Source organism: Rissa tridactyla, chromosome Z (assembly GCF_028500815.1).
Source record: "Rissa tridactyla isolate bRisTri1 chromosome Z, bRisTri1.patW.cur.20221130, whole genome shotgun sequence".
Classification (NCBI taxonomy): Eukaryota; Metazoa; Chordata; class Aves; order Charadriiformes; family Laridae; genus Rissa; species Rissa tridactyla.
In genome coordinates this window covers 52,041,088-52,059,934 of record NC_071497.1, presented here as the reverse complement: position 1 = coordinate 52,059,934, position 18,847 = coordinate 52,041,088, and the positions used below count along the sequence as shown (strand labels likewise).

Here is an 18,847-nt window from a genome sequence, read left to right as displayed (position 1 = left end):
GGTTGGTGTCTACTACAGGCTGCCCTATCAGGGGGAGCCTGTTGATAAAGCCCTCCTTACTCCAGCTACCTGAGGCATCACGCTCGAAGGCTCTCATCCTGCTGGGGGACTTCAACCACCCTGACATCTGCTGGAAAAGTAGCACAGCAAGCTGTAAGCAATCCCGGAGACTCCTTAAGATAACTTCTTAAGCCAGGTAATAGACAGCCCCAGCAGAGGGTATATTATACTGGACCTGTTGGTCACCAATGCAAATGAGCTAGTCAGTGATGCCAAGATTGGAGGCAGCGTGGGCTGCAGTGATCGTGCATGGTGGAGTTCACAGTGCTGAGGGATGTGGGCCAGGGGATGAGTAAAGTCAGGCCTGTGCAGTTTAGGAAAGCAAACTTCCAGCTCTTGAAGGAGTTAGTCAATAGGACCCCTTGGGAAACTGCCCTCAGGCACAAGGGAGCAGAAGAGAGCTGGCAGATCTTTAAGGATGCTTTCCGTAGACTGCAAAAGCTCTCGATCGATCCCCAGGTGCATGAAATCAGGAAAGGAAGGCAAGAGTCCAGCATGGCTGAGTCGAGACTTGCTGGTCAAACTAAAGGGCAAGAAGGAACTGCACAGGCAGTGGAAGGAGGGAGAGGTATCCTGAGAAGAGGAAAGGGACGCTGCCTGGTTGTGTAGGGATGGGGTCAGGAAGGCCAAGGCGCAGCTGGAGCTGAGCTTGGCGAAGGGATGCAAAGAATAATAAGAAGGGTTTCTCCAGGCACGTCAGCCTGAAGAGGAAGGTCAAGGAAAGCGTCTGTCCCATGATGAGCAAGACTGGCAAACTGGTAACAACGGAAAAGGACAAGGCTGAGGTACTCAACACCTTTTTTGCCTCAGTCTTCACTGGCAACCTCTCTCCCTACACTTCTCGAGTGGATGGACCACAAGACAGGGACTGGGGAAGGAAAGTCCCTCCTCCTGTGAGAGAAGATCAGGTTTGAGACCATGTGAGGAACCCGAACATACCTAAGACTATGGAACCTGATGAGATGCATCCTAGAATCCTGAGGGAATTGTCCGATGCAGTTGGCAAGCCAGTCCTCATGATATTTGAAAAGTCATGGCAGCCAGGTGAAGTCCCTGGTGACTTGAAAAAGGGAAACATTGCCCCCATTTTTAAAAAGGGTAGCAAGGAGGACCCTGGGAGCTCCCGACCTGTCAGCCTCACCTCTGTTCTTGGGAAAATCGTGGAACAGATTCTCCTAGAAGCTGTGCTATGCCACATGGAGGACAGGGATGTGATTCGAGACAGCCAGCATGGCTTCACCAAGGGCAAGTCTTGCCTGACCAACCTAGTGGCCTTCTATGAGGGAGTGACTAGATCAGCGGAGAAGGGAAGAGCTGTGAATTTCATGTATCCACACTTTTGTAAAGCACTTGACGCAGTCCCCCACAAGATATGGTTTTGCTGGGTGGACTGTTTGGTGGATGAGGAATTGTCTGGTACCATCCAGAGAGCAGTGGTCGATGGCTCAATGTCCAGGCAGAGATGGGTGACATGCGGTGTCCCTCAGGGGTCTGTACGGGGACGAGTCCTGTTCAATATCTTCATCAATGACATAGTGGGATTGAGTGTACCCTCAGCAAGTTTGCAGATGACACCAAGCTGAGTGGTGCAGTTGAGACACCTGAGGGATGGGATGCTACTTGGAGGGACCTGGACAAGTTTGAGAAGTGGGCCAATGTGAACCTCATGAGGTTCAACAAGGCCAAGTGCAGGGTCCCGCACATGGGATGGGGCAAACCCCGGTATCAATAGGGGCTGGGAAATGAAGGGATAGAGAGTAGCCCTGCCACGTAGGACTTGGGTGGACTGGTGGATGAAAAGCTGGTCATGAGCTGGCAATGTGCACTAGCAGCCCAGAAAGCCAACTGTATCCTGGGCTACGTTAGGAGAAGCATGGCCAGCAGGTCAAGGGAGGTGATTCTGCCCCTCTGCTGCTCTGTGGAGAGATCCCACCTGGAGTACTGTGTCCAGCTGTGCAGTCCTCAGCACAGGAAAGACACGGACCTGTTGGAGTCGGTCCAGAGGAGGGCCACAGAAATAATCTGAGGGCTGGAGCACCTCTCCTGTATGGAAAGGCTGAAATAGGGATAGTTGGTGTTCACCCTGGAGAAGAGAAGGCTCCAGGGAGACCTTATTGCGACCTTTCAGTACTTAAAGAGGTCTTATAAGAAAAATGGGGACAAACTTTTTAGCAGGGCCTGTTGCGATAGGACAAGGGGTAATAGTTTTAAACTAAAGGAGGGTCGACTTAGGCGAGATATAAGAAAGAAATTTTTCACTCTGAAGGTGGTGAAACACTGGCACGGGTTGCTCTGAGAGGTGGCAGATGCCTCATCCCTGGAAACATTCAAGGTCAGATTGGATGAGTCTCTGAGCAACCTGATCTAGTTGAAGATGTCCCTGCTCATTGCAGGGAGGTTGGACTAGGTGACCTTTAAAGGTCCCTTCCAACCCAAACTGTTCTATGATTCGAAATGCATCCACACTTAGAGGTCCTCAGAACTTGTGCGTTTGTGTGGAGCAACTAATTATTGCAGCCAGTCTTACATATATAAAATATCGTGAAACCTGATATATGTATATATTAAATAATGTGAAACTGACATATATAAAATAGTGTGAAAACTGATTTTTAACTCCTGAAATAATTTAAAATTTGTCCAATTTGAAGCTACAATAGTTGCACATAAGATTATTAAACTAGTTTATTTTAATTAAATAGGTGGTTTTATAGTAATTTTTCACTCTACATATTAAAGCTTGTTTTGATTAATTTAATATTGCTTCTGGTGCTCAAGGGCTGATCCTGCTAACTGTCGCGTAGATTTTCTTTTAACTGAAGTAGTAGTGGAAAGATACTGGGTATTTCAGAGGACTAGACCTTTCATTTGTGTTATGTTTGTGATCAATTGCTTGTGTATAGTTATATGTGTATATATATATGTATATATCTTTGAAGAGAAAATGTAGAGAAGTTATTTTTGTTCCACACATATGCATTTGTTTCATGACAGACGTGGTTTTGAGATGGTAATCCATGTTAAAAAATAAGCCTTACTGCAGGAGACAAACAAATCTTGTAGACATTTTAATTTAAGTGATTGGAATGAAGTTTTTTAAGCATCCTGAAAGTTTATTGCATCAATAATAAGGATAATGAATAAGAATAATAAAAAAATTATGCTTAAATCAACTTTGATAAATCCAAAGTCCCTATCTGTTTTAAGTTCCTGCTGCTACATCTCTCATATCTTGCACAATTAGCTATTCTATATAAACCTTTTTTAAAGAGCAATAGTATGATAACAACTACGTGGCGTAATTTTACTTAAGTGAATGTTTGGAACTTTGGGCTCACAATCTGATCACTGAAATAAGGGAGCACTGAAACTTAAAAGGAATACTCATGTTTTTTGAAAACATTCATATTTTGCAGCCTACGTAATGCCAAGTGTGAGTCACAGTTACTACAAAATAGCAATGAATCAGAATTGGACACTGCTGAAGATCTGCGAAGGAAACTCTGTCAAGCTAAACAAGAAAAGTTAGACTTAACCATTAAACACAATCAAGAAGTAAGGAATTTTTTGTTTGTTTTGATTTACTCTTGGAATAAATGTAATCTCATTTCATTAAAATGATGCTCTTGTGTGGTTTATCAAAAGCAGGGTCATTAGCTGACAAGTAACAAGCAAGGTGTCACTGTACAGACCTCTCATACGTGTTCATAGGAACTCTTAGCACCTCTGCTGGCATTGTTAATAGTTAAAGTTGCACCAAGCAGAGTGCAAATTTTCTGCAGAGAAAGTAGTCACTGCCACTACCAGCAGCTGGTTAGATAAAATTGCCTGGTGACACAAAGAAATAAAAGCCACAGCTTGAATCTAGCCTCATAGAAAGATCTTTTTTTTTTTTTGCAGGGTATTAGAGTATTATTTTAATTATACAGAAATCATTTGCAGCTCATAAACGTAGTACAGTATTTTTGTGTATGTACCAAATCCAGCTGGGATATCCTTCAGTGGTCTTGCAATATGCAAATTTGCAGTTTTCAATTAACTGTAACAATGTATAATGTACAAATGTGGTGATGAGTTCTTCAATAACTTTATACTTGTTAATGAGAACGTCATTCATAGGGAAATAATTTACCTGCATTACAAAGGTTTTCCCTGATGCTGCTGTAGAAAACTAGTATTGAAATGAAGTAGTAGTAAGAAAATACGTAATATTTTCTTTAGCTCGAATATCAGCTTTTACACTAGGATACATAAGAAAAGGTGGGCACTGAGTACAGCAGTAGCTGTAATCAGCTTTTGATTTGTTGCTACTAGGAACACTTCCCACTCTTGCTAATGCCAGTCTGGCAGCTGATATCCTGGTTTAAACTGTGCTGGTGCAGAAGTTTTATTACTACTATAGGTAACAATTCTGCTCTTAACAGTTTGCTAGGGGCAGTTGATGTGGGTGCTCATTCATCTGTTCTGGGCTAAATCCATCCAGTAAACTAAGTTTGCTGTTCTATATCCATTTATTATTGGGGTGTGTACCCAAATCAAGAGGTTCCTGCTTCTCCCACAATGACTTGCTCTTGTGCTGCACTTAATTCATTATTTTCCCATTGCCCCATCAACTGTGGGATGATTTTATAAACTGTATCCCTGGATTTAAAAAAAACCCAACCAAGCAAACCACCTCTTATGTTGAGAATTTGAAAGCTGGGTGTGTACAAGGATCTTTTGCACCATTTTGCTGTTGTGGTTTGCACCACAAAGTCGGGTTGCATTTTAGTAGATAAACTACTTAAAGAGTCTGGGTTTTTTTTATGCCCATCCATTTACTGTGCAGCTACAGATAATGGTAGTGCTGAAGTTACCTACATGTGATATTATTGAAGTCAAGAGGCTACTTTGTAGATGTTCTGAAGAAATACGTATTTTACTCTTACACTTTCTTGTGTTGAAATAGCTTGAACTTCATTTTCTGGACGCAGTTTTTGGCAGCAGTGACTGGACTATGTTTCTTAATCTGGATAAGATCTCTTTTAGAAACATTTTCTGTTCTTAGTTTGTTGTCTGTTAAATTTGATAGCATTCTGTTTGACTACTGAACATTATTGGACTGAATTTTATGTTCATACATATACTTGTGAGTTATTAGATATTTGATAGTCTAGTATCACAACATGACTTTTTTTTCTAAGTGTTAAATTTACAGAAAGTTACCAGAAAATTGCCTGTGGAACATAATGTTTCTGTTGCTGTGTTTTTTCCTTTGAGGTGCAGGAAGATGACATAATTATGACTTTTATTTTTTTAAGGTAGTGTATTTTTGGAAGAATGGAAGGCTATGTTTAAGGTACATGAAATTAATCTAGGAATAGGAATAGTTTGCATAAAAAGAAGTAGAAGTACTTAAAATCTGCATAAATGTGCATTTGCAAGACTATATTTCAGATTCAAGTGGAATTAGAAGGCAACTGTAAACGCAATTCAAAATGTCTTTTAAAAATACTCTGTAACATCTTGCATTTTTTCAAGGGAGCATTGTTGCCAGTTTTCTGAAACAAATTTATTTTCTAGCTGTCCAACTATGAAAGCCAGATAGTCAAATTACGGTCAGAAATTGAGAAAGGAGAGGCTGTTCGACAAAGTCTCGAATATGAATTGGCAATTGCCAGAAAAGATGCTCGCCTGAAAATGTATGCTGCAGAAGAGGAGTTAAGTGATGCAAAAAACAAATTTGTGGAACTGCAAGGTAAGTTTCAAAAAAGCAAACACAAAATAAAGGCTAAGTCAGTTCCAAGTCAGGAAGGTAAGTGAGCAGCAGTGACTTAGTTAAATTTTCTAGGTAAGGTTTTTTTTTCTTTGGATCTCTCTTATCTTTCCTGTCTCTTACTCATGTGCTTTTGTAAACTCATAAAAGTTTACAAAACTCTTGCTGTCTCATGTGTGAGTTAAAACCAACCTGCTAAACCTATCAACCCTATTTCCTCTTACCTTTTACCTTCTGTTATTCCCTCTTTCATTGCTGTCCTTGTAGAGAATTGTAATCATGGTGGCTATCCACATCCTGGTTATCACTACGTCCAGCAGTTCTTCCTTTTCCATTTCAGGGAAAAAAAAAAAAAAGAAAAGAAAAAGTCCACTCCTGTTCATTTGTTTGCACTATTTCCAACAACTTTTTTCTAGGATTTCTCATCATACTGCTTCTTTCTTTCATCTTTTCAAAGGTTTTGGGTTTTTCAGTGCTTATGTCTGGTTTCTTTTCTTCTCATCTTCTCCTCATTCTTGTTTCTCTTGTTATAGGTAATGGAATGTTTATGTTGTGACAGTAGTATGTGGAAGGGAAGATTTTACCTATTTTAAATTATGTGTGTTCTTGTGTGAAAGATGCAATAGGAACACGAAATTTGATTGTTTCTTTGTGTAGTGAAGGTGGTGCTCTCCAGTGCTGGAAGTGTTACTGTTTCAGTGTTCCACAGCATATCGCAATACACACAATCATTATACATTTTTTTCTGAACATGCTTTGCAGCGTCACTTGTCTTCTTTCTTTCTTTCTTTCTTTCTCTTTTTCTGTAAACAATAGTATTGAATGAAAAACTTCAGCAGAAGGTTGCAGAGACTGAGAAGACATTTCTTATCGCTCAGCAGAAGTGGAAGGAACAACAGCAAAGACTTGCAAGTGAGAAGGATGATATCCGCAGAACTTGCAACAGTGAATATGAATTGCTTCTTAAGGAAAGAACCAAACTAGAAAGTGTTTTGCAGGTATGATGTTTTAATAGTTGGGAAGTTGCATGAGATGATGTCTGCAACTTTTTAGTTGCAAAGCGTGTGGTGGGTTGGGGTTTTTCTGTTTTTTTTTTTTTTTTTCTTTTTAATTGACAATTGAATTGCCTTATATCTCAGCAATGCGATAATACAATCTGAGGAAAATCGACAATATATTCAGCTACAGTTATCCTTTATGCTTTTAAAGACATGTAGCACAGAGGCGCTGTTAAGGCTAATGGCCATTTACTCATATGCATGACGTATGCAGAGAACCTATGGCTACTAAGATTAAATTTCTTTTATTCAGCAAGACTTCTTCTATTTTTTATATTCATGTTTTCTATTATAGCTCCCTTTAAGATGTGTCAGACTTGTTTCAGTTGGTCCGGCCATTGATCAAGCAGTAGGAAATTAGCCCTGCTTTCTTTCCACCCGGTCAGCTCCAAGCCTGGGACAGTGCCAAACAGCCTTCCCAAATGACACAAAACAATCCTTGTCTGGCAGCTTGATAGCCAAGTTCTGGCAGCAAACCTACCTGTTGTACTATGTTATGGTGCTGTTGGTCAGATTCTGTATGGCACCTGTAGGAGCAGCTCTAAAAAAAAACAGGGCAGGGAGAAACACTTTGTGTATTCCAAAAGTACTGTGTACTGACTTCTCAGCTGCTTGTTTGAACACAAGATCTGGAAAGAGCGGTGCAATAATGAGACCTGAAGAAGAAGTCAGGTTGTGCATGGATACGTAGTGTTTCTGTGCATGGGCTGCAAAAGGACTTGCACTTTGTTGGTATCTTAATGACCAGGAGCCCTGATGGTGGAGAAGGATCCCACTAAACTGGATTTTCTCTGAATGAAGGAAAAAAAGGGAGTTCCTTCCTCTCCCCTCTCCCTAGTAATCTTGTGGATATGTTGAACAGTGCTTTGAAGGAACAGTTAGGAAAACCATAAAGGAATAGTAGTGTAAAAAAAAAAAAGAAAAAAAAAAAAGAAAGCCGAGGAAGGAGAGGGTTTAGAGAGTTTCAGAAAAAACCACATCAGTTGATTGACAAGTGACACCCTGAGGTCCTTCTCAAATCAACAGAAACATGATTAAGTTTTCCTTCAAAGTCCATGCTTAAAAAAGTAAGGTTAGGTATAGGCTATGAAGAAACCTATTTTTAGATGCAGTTTTCTTTTTTAAGTTGCCAGATAAAGCAGGCTAAGGGTGGAGTTTTGTCTCGTGTTCTGGCTAACAGTAGGCTGAGTTAGGTTGAGGAGGATTTGGAATGCACTTACCTTCTGTTCTATGCAGTGTTTTGTGGCAGGCATATTCACTGAGTTTAATACCGTGTAAAAAGAGCAATGTTGGAGGGGTATACTCTCTCAAGTGATGTTTGGCCTCAGATCAAAAAGAGCAGTGGATTGCTTGGGACATTTTGTTCTCTGTCAATGGATGTGTATTTGGAAGTAAAGGTGATCTACAGAGACAGGTGTTTGGTTGGTAAATGTATTAAAGCTAGAAAATTGTTAATTCATAAGGTAAACGCAGTTCACTACTAGGTGTCAACTCCTAACCTGCTTTCAATACTTGAATACATGAATAAATATTAAATATGGACTTGACTGCCTTAGTTGTTGCTTGAAGGCTTGATTGATTTAAACTTGGCAGATAAATGTCAGAGGGATCTGGGTTTATAAATTATGACTTCAGATGTGTTCCAGTCTTTTACATTGTGTATTTACAGGCCTGTTTTAAATACTTTTATAGTTATTTGGAGTTATGAAATGAAAGCTAGATAAACTGGATTTAATTTTGGTCTTAATATGTACATAGGTGTGAGATTCTAGGCACATACGCAAATCCTGATTGGAAAAGCTGCACTTCATGAACTGTAATTCTGAGCTTGGCCATGAAAATGCTCAGATAGACGTGGAAATGAAGTCAGCTTAACCTACTGAAATGTGTCTCTAAGCTACAGAGGGAAAGTAATCTTCTCTGCTTTCTAACAGGCTTGCAGTGTAGTATTGAGTGTGCTTAGCGTGCCAGCTGCTTCATAATAAAAGATGCTGGAGTTCAATACTAAGTGCAATAGCATCACCTTGTGGTTAGTCAGCATATAATACTCCTTCACAGAAGCACTCAGTTTTGCTGTAGATTACTTGTGAAATCGTGTTGTTTATATACTTTTTAAAAAAAAAATTAGCCATGTTTTTCATAAGCAGATATATATAGTAAGTGTGTATATGATATGCCGGTATACACACACACACATAGATATATATATTTATTTTTTTACATGGGGAAGGATGTTTCTCTTTGAACCTTCTAAGTGCAGGTGGTTGCTGGGATAATCTTGCATGGTTTCATACCAAGTCTGAAAAGTTTGAAGACTTCTTTAAGATTCTGTATAAGAATATATATATTCTTGTATATATTGTATATAATATATATATTATTGTATAATTATATACATTATATATATTTTTGTATAATTATATATATAAAAATATATATGTTATTGTATAATAAGCTTGATGTATTCATGTCAATTTTAGTCTGATTAATGTTAACTACATTTCCAGTATAAAATGATTTTAAGTCTTGATGTAGTGTTTTCCAGCAAACTATGTAGTGCTTTTCCCAGTTCACTTTTGTTAATATCTCTTCAGATATATCTTTCAGATAAATACCTCTGTATCTTTCCAGTGTGGAGTGAGTGGGAGTAGTTGTAAAAATTTTTTTAGCATACTGATGGGAAGAAACCTCTGCATTGGCTTGATATGACAGGCAAAGTTAGAGGATTACCTTAAATTTAGTCCATATCCAGGTATACTATTTTTGCAATATTTTGATTTACTGAGGTTTCCATTTTTTTCTTCACATGTGTTTCACATGCACACTCCTTGTTATCTTTTCAGAGGATGCCAAAAAATCGTGCCATAGTGCCTCTGCATGAAAGAAAAGAGGAAATAAACTTACTTTTTTAGTTACTAATTGGTAACAGTTAGCAGTGTAGAAGAGCCGTGATTCCCTTATTGTCATGTTTGAGTGGCCAAAGCGTTCTACCTTCAATCTGGAGTAACTTCTAAAAATCGTTTTCCAAACTCTGGAAAAGACTAGTATTTCTTTGATCGTCATGTATAAACATGGTTCTGTCAGACTTCAGTCTTCTGAAGAATCATTCTGTATGAATAATTAATTTTCTCCTCCTCCTCATCCTCCTCCGTGCTCTACAGATGCTTTATGATCAGTAATTTCTAGGAACGAGATTATGTAATGTAAGAGTAATAGCAGAATTTGCAGACCAACTGGTTTATTTCCACAAAATGTCTCTTGCCATGATGTTGAATAGGAATAAATGAACAGGAGGACTTAGTGTAATCTTTCTGTGTTTTGCACAGAAAGTAATTTTAACAGATTTGGTCTCCAAACTAAATCACTGGATTTATATCTTGTTTCTGATGCTAGTTATGGAAGAGCGTATTCCTGTCCACTAGACCAAAGCTGTTCTTTTTGAGACTTCTGGGATCTCCAGCTTAAGTATGCGCTAGACTACTGCGGGTTCATTATTTGGCTACTTTCCACTGAGCCTGGTGTGGTGTGAATGTGGATTTTGTAGCAGTGACTCCACAGAGCTGGTGAGCCCAGCAGTGTTAGTAATTATCCCAGCCTGTAGCTTGGTTCAGCTTCTGAACGCAGAAATTGAAGTGGGGAACAGTTTGGTTATTTTATTCTACTGAGAACTTTGTGGTTCATGTAGATAATTTTTTAAAGTAATTTAGTTTCTTTCTCAGAATAGCAGAAATGAAGATTATTTAGTCTATGGGAGTAACTGTTTCTAAAAATGTCTGTTTTGATTTTGAGTTCTAACAATCAAAACCATAACAAAATAGAACTTCTGTTCCTGTGTATCACTTTGTCAAATGCACTTAACTGTTTCCCTCTCCATCTTTGCCATTGAGCTGGGAGAGAGAAGAGATGGGAAGAGCAGCCTTGTACGCTTTAGAGAGTAAGATTTCCTATGGGGAATTGGCTCTAATTTTAGTATTACCAAAGAAGGTCATGTTCATAGTGATTTTTGAACCAAGACATTTTACCATGTGGCGAGTAAAGAACATGTCTGCTGTTGGTTAAATGGTTCTGTTGACATGTGCTAACGTGTTAGATCGTAATGAACTGTTCTAATACAGTCTCAATTCATAAAGTATTATTCTATGAACTCTTTACTATAATACTTTATCTTAATGCTTTATTTTTTCTAGGAGCAGAATAATATACTGCAAAATATACGCAAGAAAATGAAAGATGTGGAGGTGGAACACAATGGCTGTACTGAGCTGCTGAGGCGCCAGGCCAATGAGCTTGAATACAGTGCCGAACGAGAGGAGCGGCTTAAGAAAGAACTTGAAGTAAGGATTTTTGTCTATTGCTATTAGTCTCAACAAGCACTGACACTCTGAGGATTTTCATTTTTGAGGGATGGAACCTCCCAGTTAGGCTGTCAATTCTATGTACTGGATTAACAAAATGTTGAACATCTGTTTTGCAGAAAAGGCTGAATTGTCAAATGCCACTTAAACTTTGTGCCTAACTTGAGACTGGTGTTTGAACAGCAGATGGGAAAAGGTTTATGTGAGTGTGAAAACAAGGCTACCTTTACTTTAGGAAATTTGTGTATTTTCCCTAACTTCTTAATTTGTCTGTTTTCCTATCTCTTCAGTTTAAGAACTGATTTTGAGAATTACTGAATTTGCAATGGAAAATCTACTAGAGTTGAGAAAGTCAACAGATGTGCTAGGTAGAGAGAATAGCATACTGGAAGATCACAGTGGTGTTATGGCAGCCTCTTCCTGTATAGACTTAAGTGCTTCAGGTAGTTTTAGTTTGCCTGTCTGTTGAGTGACACCCGTTTCTGAGAAGTCCCAAGTCTTTAAGACTAAAGTCTTGTAAATGTGCTTCTCTTACTAAACTGCTAGCTCTCTCCGAAGTTTCAACATTTTTTTTGTCTACTGATAGACTTTGTAGTAACTATGTTATCCGTATGTATAGTCTGGACCAAGGCTTTCTTGGTAGAACATTTGCCACTGCAGAAGGGCATAGTGACTGGATGATTCTTTATCCTGATGTAAGTTTTCTACCAACAGCATCTCTAAATATTTTCTGCAATGAATTTTAAAGAATAGGCACTTGCAGGATACTGGGAGCCCTTAAAGGAATAAGTGACATACAGTTTTCAGCTGTGTTTGTTATTTTTCCCTTAAAGGCAAAAGAAGTGTTAAAGCATTGATTGTGAGGTAGGTAGAGCCCCGCATTAAAGACGAAGTACAAAAGAAAATTCCTACAGGGAAGATCAAAGCTCATCAACTAAAAACACTGACTTATTGACCAACAAGGTAGACTTTTGTGCCCTGAAAGAGATCTACAGGAAATCTATTGTCAGGTATTGTGAGCTGCACATACTGGTCTAGCCAGAATTATCTTCAGTTGGAAAGTGCTGTGTACGGTGAAGTTCCAATAGCCCTTTTGAAAACAAAGATTTTTGCTTTAACAAGGACTTTTTTTGTGATTTCATGGCTTTTAATATATTAACATAGGAATCATGGGCTGAAAGGGGGAGGAGCAAGGCAGCAAATTATTTCTCTTACTAAATATTTTGATTGGGTGTACTCACCATCTATAAATTTGAAAATGAAGCACTCACTTCCTTGAAAATGTATAATATAATGTATATTATTAGGGAATGCTATCTATTAACCACAATCAGCTAAGATATTTTCATTGCTGCTTCATTTTTATTGAATTCTTTTAACTTATTGAATCTCTTAATAATGTTGTGAGAAAACAATGTATTCAGATGTCAGAAAAATCAATCTTATGGTACTTGTAAGTATAGTTTTTAAGCAGTGATTAAGGAAAGTATGTGGTGAAACCTCTTGCATTTGAAAGTTTAAGCAAATTAAAATTAGCACAAGTCCCTGTGAGTTAAAAAATAAAGTTTAAGTTAGACTGCAATGCATACGCTTTAATCAGCTTGCATCTCACTTTACCATCTCAAAAGCAAATTGCATGTGTGTAAGTGTCTGAAAGAGCCTACAGGGATAACTTACCCGTTCTATACTTGAATTGAAAGAGAGAATAAATAATGAGCATCTCTGAAAATATCTATTCTTTAAGAAGCAAAAACACTAGGTATTTTAAGCTTTCAATATTGATCACTGTAGACAGTGTTGGTTACTGTAGACTTCGTACTAGTTAATGGACTTAAACTCCAGAGTTTGTGACAGCAGCATCATCTGCATCTTACAAGGTACCAGTAATCTGTGGAGTAAAATTTGTTCTGCCTTTTCTATGGTCATGAAAGGCTGCAGGGCTTCTGAAGTTCAAAATTCAAGTTAATAAAATGTATTTTAAGTTGTGTCACCTACAATTCTCTCCTCTTACATACCAATGAACAGTTTAGTATTAACAGTGTGTGGAATGTAATTGCAACCATTCTTTGATTTATAAATTTGTCATTCCTCTTCCTCTCTTACCTTCTGGAGCTCAGTCAGCCAGAGGTATCGTCTGTCCTTCATGCTGAAACAGAGTGTAAAGACATCAACCAAAGGGACCACATAAGCAGTTCTTCAGTCTGTACTCAGTTATTGGAGCTTTGGTCTTGGAGGCTGTAAGGAAATGGGGGAGTGTTCAAGGACTGACTTGTTACATAAAGGAAGGGAAATGAGCACAATCTTCCCTTCTAATTGTGTTTGAAAGAAAGGACTATGCCCTTCTAAAATGCAGTGCTCCCAAGTAGAAAGAAGTGCTTCTGTGAAACCTGGAGATTGTTGTGATTTAAACACAGGCTGTCAGTATAATTTCCTCCTCTCTGCCTTACTGCTGCTTCACTAGCGTGCTATTTTCTGTGGATCATATTCTTAGTTGCCAGATTCTTCCCCTATAGTGTGGAAGAGGCATTAAAGAAGGGAACTGATGCCTGGGCAGTAGTTTTCACTATATGCCAACGTGCCAGAGTCTCTTAGTGTTTCTGCCCATCTGGTATTACCCTCACATAGTTCTGTGATGTTTTAGCTGTCAATTTAAAACTCCTCAAAGTATGGGAATAAGTATTACCCATGTTAGAAATGTCGGTAAATTTCTGATAACCAGTCCTGTTCTTTCAGCTGTGGTTAAATACAACTCTTAATTTTGCCTATGATGTCAGTATTTGAGGTGGAATTCCATTCAGATATAGAAGCCTTAATGTAGTACACCCAGACAGAACACTCTACATTTTTTCATGAAATAGCCCTATATTTCTTTATCGCTCTGTGTGAAATTTTTGACTTACAGGTTGAAATTTGGTTTTTGTGGAAAGATGGACATAGGAGACACGTGTGATTTCAGTTTCGATGCAGAGTACCTTCTGTTAATGGGCATTTGGTTAGAAAATATGTACCTAAGTTCTTGATGATGATGGCAAACTTCTTAAGGTGATTTGTGTGAAGGGTAGGGTAATTCTAATTAAAGGGCAATCTTACAATCTTTTGTTATACACTACTTCTTGATATGCAATGAGTATGAACTTTTCTATAAAGCTGTTCCTTTACTACCCTCTGCTGGACATAAGGGAGAAATCCATGGGAAAATATTTGTGTTTTAGTAATGAAAGGAAATGATAAATTTATAATCGTTTTCTTTTTATACAATGGCATGTTTATGAAGAATTATATCTAATAGACTATGTTATAAAGAAAGGAAGGTGAAAAAAGTCTTCCCCCCTCCCCCTTTTTTTTTTCTAAAATCAGTCTGGTTTTATCCTCCAGTCATTATTCTGAACATGGTCTAAAAGAAGGCATTTCTAGTTTTGGAATGAGAAATGAAGAGAAAGGATAACGGCAAGTTTCTGTGGACTCTTCAGTTGAAAGATAGATGTTGGTACAGTGTCTAACCTGATAGCTTTGCAGTTTGCAGTGATACCAATGTGGTGTACCATTGCAAGGACATGGAGTCTTTCTGAAGTTGAACACATACTGCACAAGAAAAATTTAGATTGGGAACCTTATCATTCTGCCTCTTTAGCCCAAGATTCAGTAGTCAAACAAATTCTTGGTGTATTTGTATCGAGCTTACCAGGATACTAGAATTTATGATAATCAGTTTCCTAGAACCAGCGTCTTTTATTTTAGCCTTTAGCTTCATTGCTCTGGAAAGATGATTTCTTGGGAAATATAGAGCAATTTGTATGTAAAAATAGTGTTCCTTGTGATGTGTCTAGCTGCCAAAAAGCTGGGTGGGAAAGCTGTTTGACAAACAGTGGAGGAAAGGGGAATGTGGATTTTACCATGAGAAACAGAATTATTAGTTCATAAATTCCAAAGTCTTTGTCTTGTTCACAGAAATGTAGTGATTTTCTATTGTTTAGTTTATGTGTTTGAGGCTGCCAACTGTTAGTAAGCTGGAGCTCAAGGCCTCTCAGAGTTTTTAAGCCTTTCTCATGAGGCCTGAAAAATGTCCCATAACTTGGTCAATTTTATTTCTGAGACTGAGTATGTTACCATATTTCAGATGCTTTGAGTTACCATTTAAAGACTGTTCCCTTAGCTTTCACATTGCCTTTCCTGCTTCCCTGCCTGTAAGTATATCGACCTTTTCATGTCCTGCTAAATGTGTCATCTTGTATTAGTTTGGTAATGCTTCTATGATGGGGAGATGACTGCAAAGAAGACTAGAGTGATGGTCCATCTCTATATTTGCAGAAGGTACATGTACATGGCAATAGTTTAAGGCTGTGGGTGTAACGAATTTCTGACTGTATCTAAGTCAGTGAAATGTGAAATTTAGGTCCCAGCTATAAACAAAACAAACCCCCTAAACCCACAGACCTGTTTTTGGTTTTTTGTTTTTTTTTTCTTGTTGTTGTTAATTTCATCATGAGCTGCAGTGGTAGGTAAGTTATAGTTCTCATAAGAAAGGCTTGAAAAAGCTCCAAGCAATGTGAGAGACGACACATTCCTCAGCCAGTTCACAGTGCTACTGGTTCAACTTTAAACTACTTCTTGTCTTCTACGACTACACAGTTCTTGATGGCCTACCCCTACTTAATCCTCTGCTTTCTAGTGTCTCCACAATGCACAGCTGGCAGGTAGGAATTCTAGCTACTGTGACTGTCTTGTATATACTCTAAGTACTGCACTTTTCATAATGGTATTGCTGCGGTGGCTCCAAAGTTCACGTTTCTCTGGTGGCAAGCTCACTGACATAATGGACTTGCTCTCTGAGGGGAGTTTCTTCTTTACCATCTCCTATGTCATCGTATTATTCCAGTCCAGTTTGAAGGCTGTTCACTCTTACCTCACTATCAGACCAAAGTTGTTTGAATACTGTCTTATGTAGCCCTCACCAGGAGTTAGTGCCAAGTCACGTGTTAATTTTGTCTATGTGCATGTATAAAGTAACAGTGTCAGTTCATGTACTGGTAAGGGGTTTACCACCTACTGAGCATAAGAACGAAAAGAGGCACCTCTTTCCCCTCAAGGTTCTGTAGAAAGGGAGAGCAGTTCAGATGGGTTTGGCAACTGCAACTCAGTTGCAGTTGGAATGGACTTGGACTTTATCCAGAGGCAACCAAACTCTCAGCTTAGCAGTGCTAGTTGTTTTTACTTTTTTTATTATTATTATTTTTTTATTTTTAACCTAAAGCCAACCCTATGACTTGTCTTGTAGCCCCCATGCCAGTTTAATTGTTTATCCAATGTTGTTCAGGTCGAGTCCGGCTCTTATGTCAATGAGACATGTTACTCTAGACTTCATATACAGGAAATGTTTATAGTGAGGGTTGACCACACTGGGTCAAGCTGAAAGAACGTTTACTTCAGTGGTTAAGAATTGTTTGTAGTTAAGTAGCTTTATAGTTACTAAAAGGCTGTTTATTATCCGAACAGGAGGTGGCTCCACCTTACCATGATCAAGAAGCATCAGCATTTCTAACACTAGGTGGAAGTGGTCAGCACATCTCCCAGCTACGTGTTTTTCGACCTAACCTCCTGATTTGTGTTATGAGTTATAGGGAAGTGCTTTAAAGTAGGAAGAAGTAAGAATCTGAACACGGAAACACACAGAGTGGGTTGCTGATGATTCATATATGAGGTACCCGTGTGTCCTCTTCACTTAAAACTTTATCTTGGCTGAGCCTTTCGTGTAGGGATTGGACCTCAGCCATGGGGAAGTGTAAGTATCTTGACAACTTGTTAGTAGAGAGAAGCGGAAAAATCTTGCAGATGCAGTCTAAATAGAAGCAGAGAAGAGAAATTAATGTATCTAAGCTTTCTTTTTTTTATTGTTTTCTTTGTTGCTTATCCGATAAAGGGTACTTTGATGTAAATGCATATGTCAAACAATTGCATTTTTATGAGTGTGGCGTTGCACAAATGTAGGATACCGAATGACTTTTTTAGTACAGAGTGCCCCAGTAATCGCAAATATCGCAGTGCTTAGAGCAAGTGTGAGGGGCTGAGAAAAGTGGAAGCCATGAAGGCCAGTTTGGAAAATAGTATTGCAAACTTAGCATGCAGGAAATGTCTCCTAGAAACCACATTAGCATTGACATGCAACAGGACACTGGAAAAAATGACTGAACTTTAAGGGATTAGAGTAACCATAAAGGATGGTTGCCCACAAGTTCTAAGGCCAGCACTGAACTTTTCTTAGTCACTTTATTTGCTGTTTCTCAAAAGTCACAATTCTGCCTGTGCTGTCTTGGAAACAGATCCCTAATATTTTTGTTCTTTAAGACTGAAATTGACTTGGCTTGAATACCTAAGGAAATTTTGGAGATTCAATGAGTTTGTGTGTGGTATCTTACTTAAGATGTCTGCCTTCATATATCCGATTAGGTGCACGTGGAAATAACAAGTGACTGAATTCTGTTGTGAATAACTGATGTTTTCAATGTTGGGTAAGCAAACACTTTGTAACCACTGGAGAACCATCTTTTTGGATCCATCTTTGAGGTTGATCTTTGGGACTTGGACCTGATGAAAAGCTTTCCAAGCTAAACCAGAAAGTATTCCCATTTGACTCCCAGTTCAGAGACTGTGGTCTGGATGTCTGTAGCCTGCAACCTTTCTCTATAACTTGTTTTCACACAACTTCTTTCTAGACAGGCCTTGTGTAAAGTTTCTGGACACGTATGGTTCAGTAAGGATACTGATTCTCACGTTTCATCTGATTCAAAGAGGTTTGCAGGATTCTGGTACTGGTGTCTTTCTGTTTGTCAGACAGGGACACAAACCTCCTCTCCTCATCCCATTTCTCCTTTTGGAATTGTTAGTATTGTTTTTATAGGTTAGATTTCATCCCTGAGATTTCTTTCTTTCCCTCACAGAGTGTGAAGGGAAGTGTGTATAAGTATCAATAGAGCCTGTTTGAACCTTTAGTATCAAAATAGGCAAGATTTTCTACACAATGTTTTTTTTGCAGCTGTGTTCTTCCCAAATAAAACTTCAGGCTCAGCTTGGAATCCAGCTGTAACTTCTATGGCTTATGAGTACTTAGATAAACAGCAATTCTAAGATTCTTTTCCTTAGAGCAGTCTGAGCAAATCTGAATTTCTTTATATTTAAAAACCCTGTGTTGCTTAGCAAGGCTTGTGTGCTAATGGCTGGTTAGATGTCTGTCATGAAGTTTTCATTTTCCCACTAATTTCCCACTGATTTGGTGGCATCTGATTTGTTGGTGAACCATAAGCTTCAGCAATCAAATCATAGAACCTAGGAAAAAGAATATTCATTGCTCTACCAGAGACAGACAGCATCTGCATGGCTTCCTCAATTTACACATGCAATTTTTCTGCAAGCTCTTTTAAACATCTAAGTCTCTTCTGGATAAGACAGCTGCTTATACTGGTCAGTTAAGATTAAGATTTACATGAGTAATCTTATGGAGACTTTTGAGGAGAACATAGTTCACTCTTAAGATTTTTCTACCAATACAAAAAATTAGTGGCGGTTTCTGTCAGATCCCTGACAGTGACTTGTCTTGAATGAAAACACATTTTATTTCTCTTCCT

The 18,847-nt window shown here is 38.6% G+C and overlaps 1 protein-coding gene across 7 annotated transcripts in view; it reads left to right on the top strand.

The window, feature by feature from the left end:
- CCDC171 (coiled-coil domain containing 171) overlaps positions 1–18,847 on the top strand; it is a 154,570-nt gene that overhangs the window by 6,167 nt on the left and 129,556 nt on the right. For all 7 annotated transcript variants that reach the window (XR_008463778.1, XM_054185374.1, XM_054185375.1 and 4 more), the window contains 4 exons: positions 3,477–3,615; positions 5,623–5,797; positions 6,632–6,813; positions 11,061–11,207. Coding sequence is in view for 6 of the 7 variants with exons in the window: in XM_054185374.1 (XP_054041349.1) it covers positions 3,477–3,615; positions 5,623–5,797; positions 6,632–6,813; positions 11,061–11,207 (643 nt within the window). In the remaining variant the exon portion in view is untranslated. The remainder of the gene's footprint in view (positions 1–3,476; positions 3,616–5,622; positions 5,798–6,631; positions 6,814–11,060; positions 11,208–18,847) is intronic.